Below are 14,231 nucleotides of genomic sequence, written 5' to 3'. Positions count from 1 at the left end.
CTGCATATAATGAGAACTACCAAGCAAGCCATCTGCCATGCTCATCAAGTATACTATCATTCCACATGATAGGCTATTTGAGAAGAGGCAGGGGAAACTCTCTCAAGAGTACTGTATTTGTGATGCCTTGTTAGCATTGGCATTACCTTGGCATGTTGAATGGGCACCTTGCCATCTCAATGGGGAGGGTTGTCTCTGATAGGGAGGTTTACATAGAGTGCCTTGATCCATTTTGAGAGAGTGCCTTGATCCATTATGAGAGAGTGCCTTGATCCAATAGGGAGGTTTACACAAAGTGCCTTGATCCATTATGAGAAGCCAACTATGCACCCTATGATGTCACAATCTTGAATATGTTTCCACGGGCAATCAATCCGACACCCTTTTTTTTTTTTGGGCGGGAAAAAAAGTTTGATTATCTGACACCCTTTTTCATTAGTGTTACATACTATTGGTGCAACTTTGAGTGGAGTTCCTTCCCACCAGTTGCTCCACTCTTGGTTGAGGACACCTAAAATTTCTTAGATATTATATTTGGCACTCTAGCTTGTAGAACATGAGTTTAGGGCTCTTGATTTCAACCCTTTTCTAAGGTTCCTATGTTAGCAAAAACCAACCCTTGGCGTTTTCAAGGAAGGCATGATATGCTAAAGTATGCGAGGTTCAATTGAGTAGTTGATTTTGGGGTGGAAACAACCTTCGTTTGGTGTAAAATCGCTTTGTTGTGGAAATATTGGATCCAGTCACCTTGAGAGGCCCTCTATTGAGTACTCATTTGTGGTGATAAAAATTTGTAGATACATGTCTCTCACCTGGCTTGCACCTGCCTAGTTCTCCTCTCTGGGATTGTGTTAGTTGCTGCTTTTTAAAAATTTTTCACTCATGCACCCACGCACACACCCATGGAGCACTACAGGGCACATCTACTCGGACCTACGTTGTTAGGTAGTAGGCGACACCTTTCAAGATTTGAACAGGGGCAGCTAGCTCAAGTGGGCAAAAGCTCTACTGCATGAGCTATTGTTGCTCCGCCCGTCTACATGGCCATGCTAGTGACCGTAGGGATCGACAGAAACATTGCACTGTCATCGAGTAAGAGACACATGTGAGTGAGAGCGCACCACATGGGTGAGCTCTCGGGGGAGTTTCAACGCGAAGGTAAGGACTTGTTCCCGCACACGGACAGAGCGTCCGAGGATTCATTTGGCCAAACGTGTCGAACGTGTGAGCATCGAGCGGGTGGGTGCGGGCACCCAGTGTGCGCGTGGGAGCAGCTCTTAAAAAGTTCCCACGCGATCTTGAGAGTTGCAGTTCCTCGATCCTGGCTGTGTAATCACTGCAGTTTGTTGTGTGCTTGCTTCCACAAGATTTATGCGGATCATCATTTCAGCTCTTTGTTTTCTATCTCCAACTCTTTCGTGCGCATTCCTTCCGCACTCTGCACTCACGGTTCTTCAAATGTAGTTGCGATTCATTGCGAAGCTCCATTTCCAAGCCTCCATAAACTCTGGCGGCCTAAAATGCATCGGTGATCAGGTGAACCCTTGACTTCAATTCACGATGGTGCTCAAATTTACGAGAATATGGTGTTTTCTGCCTGCATGAGAGAGAGAGAGAGAGAGAGAGAGAGAGAGAGAGAGAATTTGAAATTTATGCGAAGTTTCCTTCGCCTGCAGGAACGCTCCTTTGCATGTAGGAACAGCTAGCGTGCGATGGCGTTTCTCGGAAAATGGTGGTGCTGCATGAGTCCAGGCGGAGCTAAGTAAGTGTGAACTTCTCTTGCGGCTGTTTGGCTTCACGATGCCTCAGGGAAATTGAAGGTTAACTTGTGGAAGTCAGTGCCATCTCGTTAAGAACTTGAATGCTATTGTTTTGGTGGGGTGAGGTAAGAAATACCGATGGATTTTTGTGCTAAGTACTGATCTCTGCACAAGCTCAATGCAAATGGAGAATAGATCCGTTTTGACTTTTGCATCCTTTTCAACGTACGTCTTGAGGAGAGTTTCCACTTGGAATCAAAGGGTAATCTGAACAAATAGCCCCGGTATTTCCCGACGGTTGGTGGTCTTAGTACCTCGGAAAATAAGAAGACTTGAAGTCGGAAAGGCCTCCTAAGCTGCATTTGCGAGTTGCACGATTCTTGGCATGCAGGGAATTAGTCAACGATGAAGTTAGATTGATAGAAGATCGCATTTGTTATGTAATCTGTAGGTCAACCCCTTTGCGTCATGCGTTGTAACTTGACCAAGATCTGGAATTTGACGGGTATTCTGTGTGCCTAGCCAAATAGGGGCGGCATTGCTACATTGATGTGACAACCTCACTCGAACCTCATGTAGAGCTCCCTTTGAGCTTAAATTTTTAATCTGTTGACATACGAAGCTTAAGGGAGGCCTAATATTCCTATAAAATAACCTGACTAAACGCAGCTTATATTCAGGCTGCCGATCAATCCGATACCAGTCATTGACTGTTTTAGCATTGCAGCGGTATGGCAGCAGGGAGAGCCGGGAAAGTGTGAGCTATGCCGTTATGGACACAACATGGGATTTTTTATGGTTTGACAGCCCAAAGCATTCAAGGAATAGCTCTAGCTGAGTATGTCTGAATTTACAGTCGTGATCAGTCATTCCATGTAAATGCAGAGGAGGTAATCACTCATGTTCAAGGATGCATTCAGAACCATCCCGTGTAGAAGTTCACAATAAAGATGCTATTGATTGGTGAAGGCTTACAGAAAATTGTTGCAGGCTCATCCATAAAGCCTTTTGTTTTAGGGTTTCTGGTCCGATTACAGTCCTTGTACTTCCTTATCCTGTTGCAAGCTAGCATTACATTACCAGTGATCCTCTGACAATGTCTTAAATTTTCCTCCACCCACCTGTTTAACTTCAGGTTGTCCGTCTGCCTGAGGATAGTATGCTGTTTCGGAATGGAGTTTTGGAGTTTTATGGCAAAGCTACAAACAGCTCTTGCCACAGGTGGCCATCAGTCAGCAATACTTCAGCCTACAGTTCAGTGGTACAGCAGAGCTTCAAGCCTCCGCAGTTTAGTGAGGATCTACAGCAAGAGTGCCCCCATATTCCCCAGTTGTAAAGGATTAAGAGCGAAGGTGTTTGCCTCTCTCCACTCCTCCCCTTGTAATGGGGGGCAATTGCACCCAGTGAGGCTATAGCCTATAGCAGGCTAAGTGCCTAAGATACTCTCTCGCTAACAGTGCCCGTCCTAACTATTGAGTGCAAAACCTGGAATGCTGATTGGAAAATAATAGAAAGAATGAAATATCTACGTCTTCACGAGGCCTTGCGGGCCTGTGAGACAATTTACAATCCAAAAGTAACTCATATAAGCCATTGTAGGCTGAGGCAAAGGGCTCGCTAGGGCCCTTGCTGAGTGCTATACTATGAAACTCAAAATACTCAAAGCTAAAAAATTTATCTTCTATCTGTGTTTGTTGGATCGCTGACGGAGGGTGTGGTCTTTGTATCCTGTGGGCCATATCAAGAGTGATGCCTCGTGTTGGATGGTGTCCCTCTAAGTAGAGCTGGGATGGGCTGGGCCTCCATCGTACGAGAGAGAGAGAGAGAGAGAGAGAGAGAGAGAGAGAGAGATGATATGATATGCATGCATTAAAGTCCACTGTGGGACCCTTCAGGATCTATGGGACTGGCGATCATTATGAACTAATGGTGATCCCTTACAACCAGTGAAAGGAAATATAACAAACTTTATGTAGTGAGTACTTGTTGGGCTAGCTTGGGTGCTAGACCCAGTACCTTGTTTCGATGTTCCAATACCTCTTTCAAGTAGCTTCCTAGCTTTTTGGCTAGCTGTACCAACTGATTTTCAAATTGTCTCTGCTGCCCTAATATCTTTCTCTGATGTGAGTGTAGGTTCTAGATCTTAGGAGTACATGCTGCTCATTTTCTACCTCTCCTGTGGGGCAGGATTTACAGGTCCTTTCTTCTCTAGGGATCTTGGGTCTTGCCCACCTACCCCTTTCCACCTTGAGATCATGTGAACTAGTTACATAAGGCTTGTACTTCACTTGTCTTGTCAAACTTGATGAATGAATGAGAGCCTTTCATTATGTCTTCATTGGAGCATCATTTCCTCACACCCTAACTCTCTCTCTCTCTCTCTCTCTCTCTCTCTCTCTCCCTTCACCATGTTTCTAACATGGTATTAGAGCATGTCGGCCCTGCCCTAGTCTATTCTACCCTAACCCTAATTCTGCTCAAGCTCTCAAGCTTCTCCTTGCTGCCGCCTCAGTTCTGCTCCAGCCTCTGCATAGCCTCTCCACAGTTCACCGCCTAGGGTTTCCTCTGCTCCAGCCTCTCCTTTGCTGCCTCCTAGGGTTTCTACCTCATTTTGCCTCGTCCCTCCTGCCATTTGCATCTGCTTTTAGCCCCTGCTGCCTGCCGCCTTGCTGCTGCTGCATATTTGACTGCGTTTGCACCTCCATAGCCTTTTATTTGCTGGTCGGTTCAGTTTTCAAGGAGTTTTTTCACATGTGTGGCCCCTCGAGGTCATTTCAGAGCATTCTGTTGCCAAAAATCAGGGTTTCCAGGCTGCTGCAGCAGAAGTCGACCACCTGTGGACATTGGCTGCAGAATTTTGAGGTTTTTGAAGGCTTTTTCGATCTATTTTGGAGCTCCTATTGTACCTTCGAGTCGTTTTAGGATTGCTGCTGCAGAACCGCCTCAATATTTCAGAGATTTTCTTGCTGTTTGGAGGATATTTCAGCCGACTTTAGCACTTAGCATCTATTCAAGGCACCTACAGCACCGACTTGTGAAGATCTCCCTCACCTCGTGAGAATTCAGAGCTGTCTTGCTGCATTTCGAGGGTATTCTTGGTGTTTTTTCATTAGGGTTGACCTGTTTTGGAGCTCCTATTGTACCTTCGAGTCGTTTTAGGATTGCTGCTGCAAAACCGCCTCAATATTTCAGAGATTTTCTTGCTGTTTGGAGGATATTTCAGCCGACTTTAGCACTTAGCATCTATTCAAGGCACCTACAGCACCGACTCGTGAAGATCTCCTTCACCTCGTGATCTTATACAGCATTCGGAGCTGTCTTGCTGCATTTCCAGGGTATTCTTCGTGTTTTTTCATTAGGGTTTGCCTTTCCGGACACCCTCTTGCTGCGTTTTGATCAGAGGTTTACATTTTGGAGCCTCCGAGACTCTTCTTCGCATTCGGTGACTCTCCGATCGGCACCTTGAGAGTCATGACATGATGTCCCTTGGTAGCTGCTCCTATGGCCTTCATCGACACATCATTCGAGGGCATCCTCGCCTAGTGCTTCACCGACATACCTCTTCACATTAGGATGTGCACACTCTTGTGCGGTAGCTACTTCGGGATCATGGGTTCTCTGCCCTTGCTATGCATAAAATGAATGAAAATATTTCTATGTTTGAGTTAAAGGTTCTCAGCCTTGAGTTGTCCCTCTAAATTGAATGTCTTTGGAGTCAATAAGAGGTCCTCTGCCCTGGGTTGTCCCCCAAAAATGATTGTATTGTGTTTTACTTTGGTTGATGGTATTGACCACCAAGTTCAGAGTAAGGGGGGATGACGAGTGATGGTTTGTCCTTGCCGGTCACAAGCGGACTGAGAAGTCACTATCACACGGGAGGGGTTGGATAGTTGGACTTGCTCTTTGCAGTATTGCGGTGGAGGGGGGATCGGTCTACGCTTGCGTGTTGGGTCTCACACCTCTTTGCTCTGAAGGGGGGTGTTGGAGATATCATAGTCAAAGAGTGTGTTAGTGTGTAGTACTAGGTGATCTAGTACTAGTTTATGTGTGTGAGTCTTGTGTGAGTGCCACGTGTCATCATGGGACTCATCCCATATGCACTAGGTGCTAGAGTGTATGTGAGTAGCCTACATAAGGCTTGTACTTCACTTGTCTTGCCACACTTGATGAATGAATGAGAGCCTTTCATTATGTCTTCATTGGAGCATCATTTTCTCACACCCTAACTCTCTCTCTCTCTCCCTTCACCATGTTTCTAACACTCCCAAGTAAGACTACATGTCCAATACAACGCAGCCCCTTTTGTGCATAGATGTTGTTAGGGAATCGTAGGCCTGAACGAGCTTCTTTCTAACTCGGTTTTGTTAGGATGCCCCACTCCCAAGAATGCCCCACACATATCTAGGTGTAGGGTGTCTTAAGTGTCTCAACCCTAAGAGATCCTAACTATACCAAGGGTATGCCATGTCCTAACTATCTCGTGAGATTACATGACCCTAGGTTGACCTTACCTCCATAAGACTAGCCATTTTAGTCTAGAGGTGAAACATAACATTCTCCACCCCTTACTCTGAGAAGGATTGAGAGTCGAGACAAAAACTCTGGGAATCGGCACCAAAGAGAATCAATACTTTCCTAGGTACAATCCACTTCTTAACCTTCAAATCATGAACAACCTTGTTCCTCCCTAGACATTGGTACTGTCCACTTTCGAGCGACCTTTCCACTTAACCTTCAAATCTAGAACAACCTTGTTCCTAAGCTATCGGTCCCTCCCTTTCTCTTGAGCTTCTCTGCATCATTCTTAGCCTTGTGAGAAGGTTGTCCAGAATCAGCTTTATGCTGATGTAAAGGCTGATTTGCATGCTGCTTATGTTGCCCCTTCCCTTTGGGCTTGAATTTCGAAAGCATTGCATGTTCACCAGCTCGTGAAGCTATGTTCTTTCTGGTTTGTTCTTCCTACAACAAAAGTCCTATCAACTCATGAAAAGTAAGAGGGTTGCCACCCCCCTCAATGACAAATTCAATGAGGTGTGAAAGCCAAGATAAGACTCAGGAAAAGAATTCAGAATGGTAGTGACCATCTCTGAATCTGGAATGATCTCATCAATATTCAATAATTGCTCTCTCAAATCCTAAAGTTTAGTGAGGTGCTCAGACATAGAGTCCCCCTCATCCATATGACTATGAGCCAACTCTCTTCAAGAATGAGACCCTAGCATCATTGCGGGCTGAAAACATACTCTCGAAAATATCCCAAGCTGCCTTCAAGGTCTTGCATGACCGAATGTGCAAAATGATAAACCTTTTGACAGAAAGGGAGATAGCTGAAAGTGCTAGTGCATCACGTGAATCCCACCTTTTCCGATCCTGTGTAGGAGCCACCGCTGCAGCAGTTGCTGCACCTAGCACTTGTCCTGCACCTTGAGCTTGTCCTCTACCTCTTCCTCCACCTTGTTGAGGAGGAGTGGCAGGTGCAACTACATTCTCTGGGCGTGGCTCATCCCCATTGACATAGTCCCATAAGTGTTTGCCAACTAGGATATTGTGAACCATAAAACTCCATAGGGAGTAGTTGGTACCATCCAACTTATCCTCCTGTTTGAGAGACTCCAAACACTTCGTTGGGATTGTTTTGGGCCATAACTACCAAAGAAATTGTAGCAAATACCAACCAAAAAATTCCCTTTCTGGGAATGAAGGTGCACAACACAAATCCTTGCTAGGATATTGATGCAAACTACCCACTTCTGGAAAAAACAGCCAATCAATGGCTCAAAATGCAACAGCCCACAAGCATAAATTCACTCGAATCTCTGCTAGATCTCTCTGCAAAACACCTGCAAAAAATCCAAAAGCTCCAAATATAGGAAAATGGGTGTCCAAAACCAAGGGACAGCTTGCTGCCTCAGCCTATCAAAGGCTCAAAATGCACCCAAATATCCTGCAAATGCCAAAAACGCCCAAAATGACACTGCAAATAATGGCATATGTCTGCAATGTCACTCAATCTGAGTCCAAAACTGCCTGCAAAGTGTTCAAACGCCTCGTACATTGAGAAATTGCAGCCCGAGAAATTGCAATCAAAAGAGGGGAAATTTCCCAAAAGCCCCAAATTTCTATGCAAAATTGCAAGCAAAACCAAAAGCTCTAAATTCTGGAGCAAATTTTGCAAACTGATTGCAATGTCTGTCACGCACACAAAATGCCCCAAATTTTTGTTCCAACAGATTGGCCAAACAATGGCTCACACTACAAAATGCACCTGCAAAGGGATCCTGCAAAGAGACCCTGACGAAGCAAATGAAGAGACAAAGAGAAACAAAACAGTCCGTACAATACAAACTGTACGGGCTGTACTGTTGGTGCAGTACGGAACAATGAATACAAGTCACGCGTGGACCTGTGCGAAAATCAAGTACACGTTTGTACAACCTGTACGAACGTGCTGCAGTACGAAATGCTAGTACAATTGTGTACCGTACATCGTTGTACAATGGTTGTACGTCGTTGTACGTGCACGTTGTATGGCGGGTGGCACATGTATGATGGGTGGCGCATGTTGTACGACGGGTGGCGGTAGGTTGTACGGACAACTGGCACGTAGGTTGGAGCTGTACGGACGGAGCAACGTGGAGTTGTAGGCGACCTATGGGCTGCGTGTACGGATACCAAGCTGAGGCAGGAGGAGCATGAGCTGGTCCGGGAACTAATCCTTGCTCTGATACCAAATGTGAGCAAAGGGGTGAGAGCAGGAAGGAGAGCAACGTCAGTTGTATTACAAGAGATATCAACAACACACAAAACTAGGGGTTTTGTCATAGTGACAAAACCCTAACTAACCCAATCATTAACTACTAACTATAGTTGGGTATCCTAACTGCGATTAGGGGGAAAAACCTCTAAAGAGGGAAATGTGCCCCTAACCCACTTATTAGTCATATATTGGTCACTGACATGAATCATGGTGATAATTCCAACACTTCAATGAACTGCATGGCTTACATGCCCCCTTTTCTCCTCCTTCTATACATGCCACCCCTACATGTGCTTTTTGAAAATTGCTGGCCACTTCTTTCTAATTCTTCGCACCTTAGAAAGGATTGACTAGTACATTTTACTTTCCAATCTAGCACCTAACATTCGTTCTAAAAGCACTTTTAAGAGAACTTTAAACCATAAAGACTACCCCTCCCTTACATGCCACCTTTTCTCCTCTTTCTATACATGCGACCCCTACATGTGCTTTCGGAAATTGCTAGCCACCTCTTTCTAATTCTTCGCACCCTAGAAAGTATTGATTCTCTTTAGTGCCAATTCCTAGACTTTATGTCTCAATCTTGCTCGGAATAATGTGGCTAGTGTTATGGAGGTTAGGTTAACCAAAGGGTACGTCAACATAACTTTCTCTCCCCCTTATTCAAAGAAGGACTAAGACAAACTCTAGGATTGGTGCCGAGGAGAATCAATACTTTCCCAGGTACTATCCACCTTCGAGCAATCTTTCCACTTAACCTTCAAATCTAGAACAACCCTGTTCCTAAGCTGTTGGTCCCTAGATTCTAGGGATCGACTTGTTTGCCATTATTGCAAGAAGCCGGGTCACTACATCGGGGGTAATGCAAGAAAAGAATTGCCAAGGAAAAGAAAAAGGATTCTGGTATGGCTGTTACGATTCAGCTTCTCATGCACATGATGGTGGTGGTGATGCTTCAACCAACGTAGTGGAAGAAGAGTATGCCTTTCTGACTTGCCGTCTTGATTTTCAGGTGGTTGCTCCAGATATTACAGCCACCTCTGAGGATGACTCTTATGCTTTTTTGACTTGCAGTTACGATCCTTCTAAGGATTCGTGTGCTTTCAATGTCAATGAGACATTGAATAATTGGTACTTTGATAGTGGTGCCACCAAACATATCACTTCCAGGAAGTGCTGGTAAGAAAGGCATCAATCTTCGAATACTCGTGGAGCTTGTTTCAGCCCATACAAAGCCTTATTCAGCTTGCATACTTTATGGGCTGCACCTGACACCTCTAAACCGGGAGGTTGCTTCACATAAATCTCTTCCAACAAGTCTCCATTATTTTATATCCAACTGATGTACACGCCAATCAAGTTGCAGCTTGCTGGTATTGCGATAATTCTTTCTATCTTAAATGGTGCATTGCCCTATCAGCTAGATTTAGATTTAGATGCTCGTTTGGAAGAGACTAAAATGAAATCGTTTAGACTTCACAAGCAGTTGTAGCCTGAATGAAGAGATTTGGACTACTTTTTGATTAGCCTTCTCCTTTAGTGCTAGCCTTCGTCATGGCTGAGTTTGCCCTTCACCTCCGGAGTGCTGACAGAAACTCAGTATGAAGACTTTGTATAAATGGATGCTCAAATATGTGTGGGTGTGAGGATTTGTATGTGTGAGAGCATACTTTTATACTATGGTCTACACCCACTGTTGGGCGTTGATGACGTCAGTGGGGATGTCATAGTAGCTAGTCCTTGCTATGCATGATGGAGTTTATGGTTTTCGATCTTATGAGTGACTATCGTGAGATTGAAACTGCACTTTGTTGTGTTTTTAGAGGATGAGTTTGGGAATGTTCCTGGATTCATCTAGGTATACACGCCGATCAAAATGTGCAGCCATGGCAATCACTGACCTGATAGTAGTCATCCTGGACGTAGGAGCAAATCCAAAGACACAAAAATGATCCACTGAAGGCTTTCTGCCATGCCAAACTTCATAAGGACTTTTTGTTCGCAAAGTCTTAGTGGGAGCCCAATTCAAAACATAGTTGGCACACATGAGACCATCAAGCCAAAACCGGTGAAGCAACTTTTTGCTTGTAAGCATGCATCTATCCATCTCCATAAGAGTTCGATTTTCCCGCTCAGATTTGCCTCATTGTAAGTTGATGTGTGATGCCCTTCTCTTTCAAATAAGCCTCACATTCATGAGACATATACTCCCCTCCTCTATCTGTGCGTAGAATTTGAATCGTGAGGCCTGCTTCACTCTCAACCTTGGCAGCAAAGTGTTGAAAATGCTTATATACATCTGATTTTTTCTTCAAACCATAAACCCAAGTGTAGTTTGAGTAGTCATTAATAAATGTGACATAATAGAGATAACCACCCAATGCAGGAGTCCTCATGGGACCACGGACATCACTATAAATGAGCTGCAATTTTCGAACAGCTCGTACTGCACCATCCTTCTTCAAGGGAAACCTGTGCATCTTCCCAACCCTTCACAGGCATGAGGGGGAGGTGACTCCAAAGGAGGCAAAGCATCAATCATAGAATGTTGTTGAAGTGTCATCAAGTTGCCATAACTCATATGTATCTAGCATACCATAACTCCGCATTCTGCATAGCATCAGTGGGAGAAGAAACTACAAGTGCATCTGGGGGGGATATTTTGGTCATCATTCTTTATGTAGATGCCATGCTGCTCACAGGTTCTAATGAAGAAATAATTGCAGATTTCAAGGCTGAGTTGAGAGCCACATTTGATATGTCAGATTTGGGCATGCTTCATTTCTCTTTGGGGATCCAGTTCATACAAGAGAGACGTGGCATCATTATGTCTCAATCCAAGTATGTGGAGAAGCTTTTGGATTGGTTTAGGATGCATGATTGCAAGCCCATAGCCACTCCTATGGAGCCAGGGCTGAAACTTACTATGTATGATGGTGAACTGATTGATTCCACACTTTACAACCAGGCTATTGGATGCCTCCTTTATTTGTGCAATACTTGGTCTAATATTCAATTTGCAGTTTCACAAGTGAGCAGATATATGCACAGCCCAAAGACTATGCATTGGCAGGTTGTAAACGCATTTTCCGTTACTTGCAAGGCACTAAGTCTTATGGCTTGATGTTTCCTGGGGGGTGACTTGTAAATGCGTGCTTATAGTGACTCAGATTGGGCTGGAGATTATGACACAAGGCAGTCCACTAGTGGTAATTGTTTCTTTTTGGGTGATGCTTACATTTCTTGGTTGATCAAGAAACAATCTACAGTGGCTATCTCCTCATGTGAAGCTGAGTACAGGGCAGCTTTCACAACAACAATTGAGTGTGTTTGCCTCCGTCGTTCAGTGGTTGGTCTTCATCTAGCGTTGGAGGGTCTTCTCCTATACATTGATAGTCAGAGTAAGAATCTTGTGTTTCATGCTCGCACGAAGCACATTGAGGTTCATTATCATTATGTCAGAGAGAAGTTGCATGTTGGGAAGATCAGTATGATCTATGTCTCCACACATGACAATGTTGCAAACATCTTCACCAAAGCACTTTCACGTGAGAAGTTTGAGGCATTCTGCAATGCTCTCAACTTATCTTCTTTTGGTGATTGATATTTTCCTTGTACATCATCACATTGGCATTGCAAGGGGGTGTTGGAATTATCGCCATAATTTATGGCAGTGACAAATGTATGACTAATAAGTGGGTTAGGGGCACTTTTCTTTCATCAGAGGTTTTTTCTCCTAACCGTAGTTAGGATAATCAACTACAGTTAGTAGTTAGTGGTTGGGTTTGCTAGGGTTTTGTCACAATGACAAAAGTGCTAGTTTTGTGTATTGTTGGTATCTTTTGTAATACAAATGCTCTCACCCTTTTGCTCGCATGAAGTGTAGGGGCAGTCTTTATGGCTTGAAGTCCTCTCTTAAAAGTAGTTTTAGAACTAATGTTAGGTGCTAGATAGGAAAGTAAAAAGTACTTGTCACGATGTGTGACGTATTCCTTTCTCTATACCTTAGACTTATGGATGGTTTGATGAATGGACACTTGTGGAAGGGTATGCCCTTTCGACGGGACACTTCCTATGAGGCACAACCCTTCACAAGAGACATTCTATTGAAGAGACACTCCCATTGTAATGTACCCTCTCATCAAGGGTCACACCCTTCACAAGGGGTACACACCTCTTCATGCACATACACTTTGGAGTACACACCTTTTCATGTGACTCTTCACTCTCTATATAAGAGAGGCCCAATTGTATGGATGACACACTACAGACACTCAAGCAATACAAATATTCCTTGTTCTCTGCTATTTTCAGTCTTCTTTCTGTTTCTTAGCACATTTCTAAATATAGTAAATCTAGGATTTCTTACAGTGGTATCAGAGCAAATTTCGCTCTTGCCTGTAGGAAATGCCCCCCACCTTCTTGCGTCTATCTGATACATCTTTTTCTGCTAGAAGGATATCCACGCACGTTGTGCATGGAAGAGATGGAGAGAATGAGTGTAAAATTTTTTAGCGGCCAACCCCACCTAAAGTCATCAGTGGCCACACCCAAGGGACACACCCCATCGTGGAAAAAAGGACACATCTTTTCGTGTGGGGACACCCCTTTTTAAAACAGGGTCACACCCCTTCATGAAAAGGTACACCTATTCCAAGGGTCACACCCCTTAGAATAGGCACACCTTTTGGCACCAAGCACCACCCTACAAAAGGGTACCTAGAGGGCCTAAAAAGGGCAACCAGCCCTAAACCTAAGGCCCAACCCAAGATTACCCTTGCGTCCAAGTAACCCAACCTTTAATTTTTGGGAAAAGCAAGGCCTAGCAGTTATTGCAGCCTTCGCAAATCGGTTTTTGGCGTCTCGTAAGTCGCACCCTCTTCTTGAAAGTCGCGCCTGCTGTTCCGTATAGTCTATCAGGCCGATTCTGCCCCTCTCGATAGTAATCCACCGTCGAAACCTCCTTATCGGGTTTCTTACACTCAAAATGAAGAAATCCAAAGACAGGTGATCGAACTACTCGACAAAGGTCACATTCGGCCCAAGCGCAGCCCTTTCGGATCTCCTGTACCCCGGCCACATTCATGACACTAATGAGCGACATCTTCAGGCCTTTCCTCGATAAGTTCGTCCTCGTTTACCTCGATGACATCCTCGTTTTCAGCAGATCCCTACATGAGCACAAACAACGTCTTCACCAAGTTTTTGAAGTTCTCCGCGCAAATTGTCTCTACATCAACATTGAGAAGATTGAGTTCTTCAAGACCCAACTCGAATATTTGGGACATGTTATTTTAGCTCAAGGCATCTCTGTGGATCCCAAGAAGGTCGAGGTAATTCGAAACTGGCCTACTCCTAAGAATGTTCATGATGTCCGCTCTTTTCTCGGATTGGTAAACTTCTACCATACAAAGGTCTATCAGTTTTCTGAAATCGCAGCTCCTATGTTCGAATTATTGAAAAGCACAGCAGTTTTTCAGTGGCTTCCCGAAACAGAGTATAGTTTCCAACAACTCAAGCAAGCACTCACTACCACACCAGTTATGGCTATTGCTGACCCAAACCTTCCATTTGAGGTCATGACCCACACTTCCGACATCGCTACAGGAGCAGTCTTGATGCAAGAAGGCAGAGTTATCGCTTTTGACAGCCATAAACATTCCGATATCCAAACCCGATACTTGGTTTATGATAAGGAGTTTCTTGCCATTGTA

General features: G+C 44.4%; 1 protein-coding gene across 2 annotated transcripts in view; it reads left to right on the top strand.

Annotated features, from left to right (window-relative positions):
* Positions 1–1,176: 1,176 nt before the first annotated feature.
* The window catches only part of LOC147905484 (PTI1-like tyrosine-protein kinase At3g15890), a 60,161-nt gene continuing 47,106 nt past the window's right edge, over positions 1,177–14,231 (top strand). Inside the window, exons 1-2 of one of the 2 annotated variants that reach the window (XM_087372896.1) lie at positions 1,177–1,536; positions 1,677–1,762. In XM_087372896.1, coding sequence (XP_087229022.1) covers positions 1,713–1,762 — 50 coding nt within the window. In that variant the 5' untranslated portion in view covers positions 1,177–1,536; positions 1,677–1,712. The remainder of the gene's footprint in view (positions 1,537–1,676; positions 1,763–14,231) is intronic. The other variant, XM_087372888.1, reaches the window with a different exon arrangement.

This window comes from Dipteris shenzhenensis, chromosome 1, assembly GCF_047967505.1.
Source record: "Dipteris shenzhenensis isolate YYH24624 ecotype China chromosome 1, Dip_SZ_1.0, whole genome shotgun sequence".
Taxonomy (NCBI): domain Eukaryota; kingdom Viridiplantae; phylum Streptophyta; class Polypodiopsida; order Gleicheniales; family Dipteridaceae; genus Dipteris; species Dipteris shenzhenensis.
Note: the sequence above shows the minus strand (reverse complement) of the source record. Positions and strands in the feature narration are given on the sequence as shown.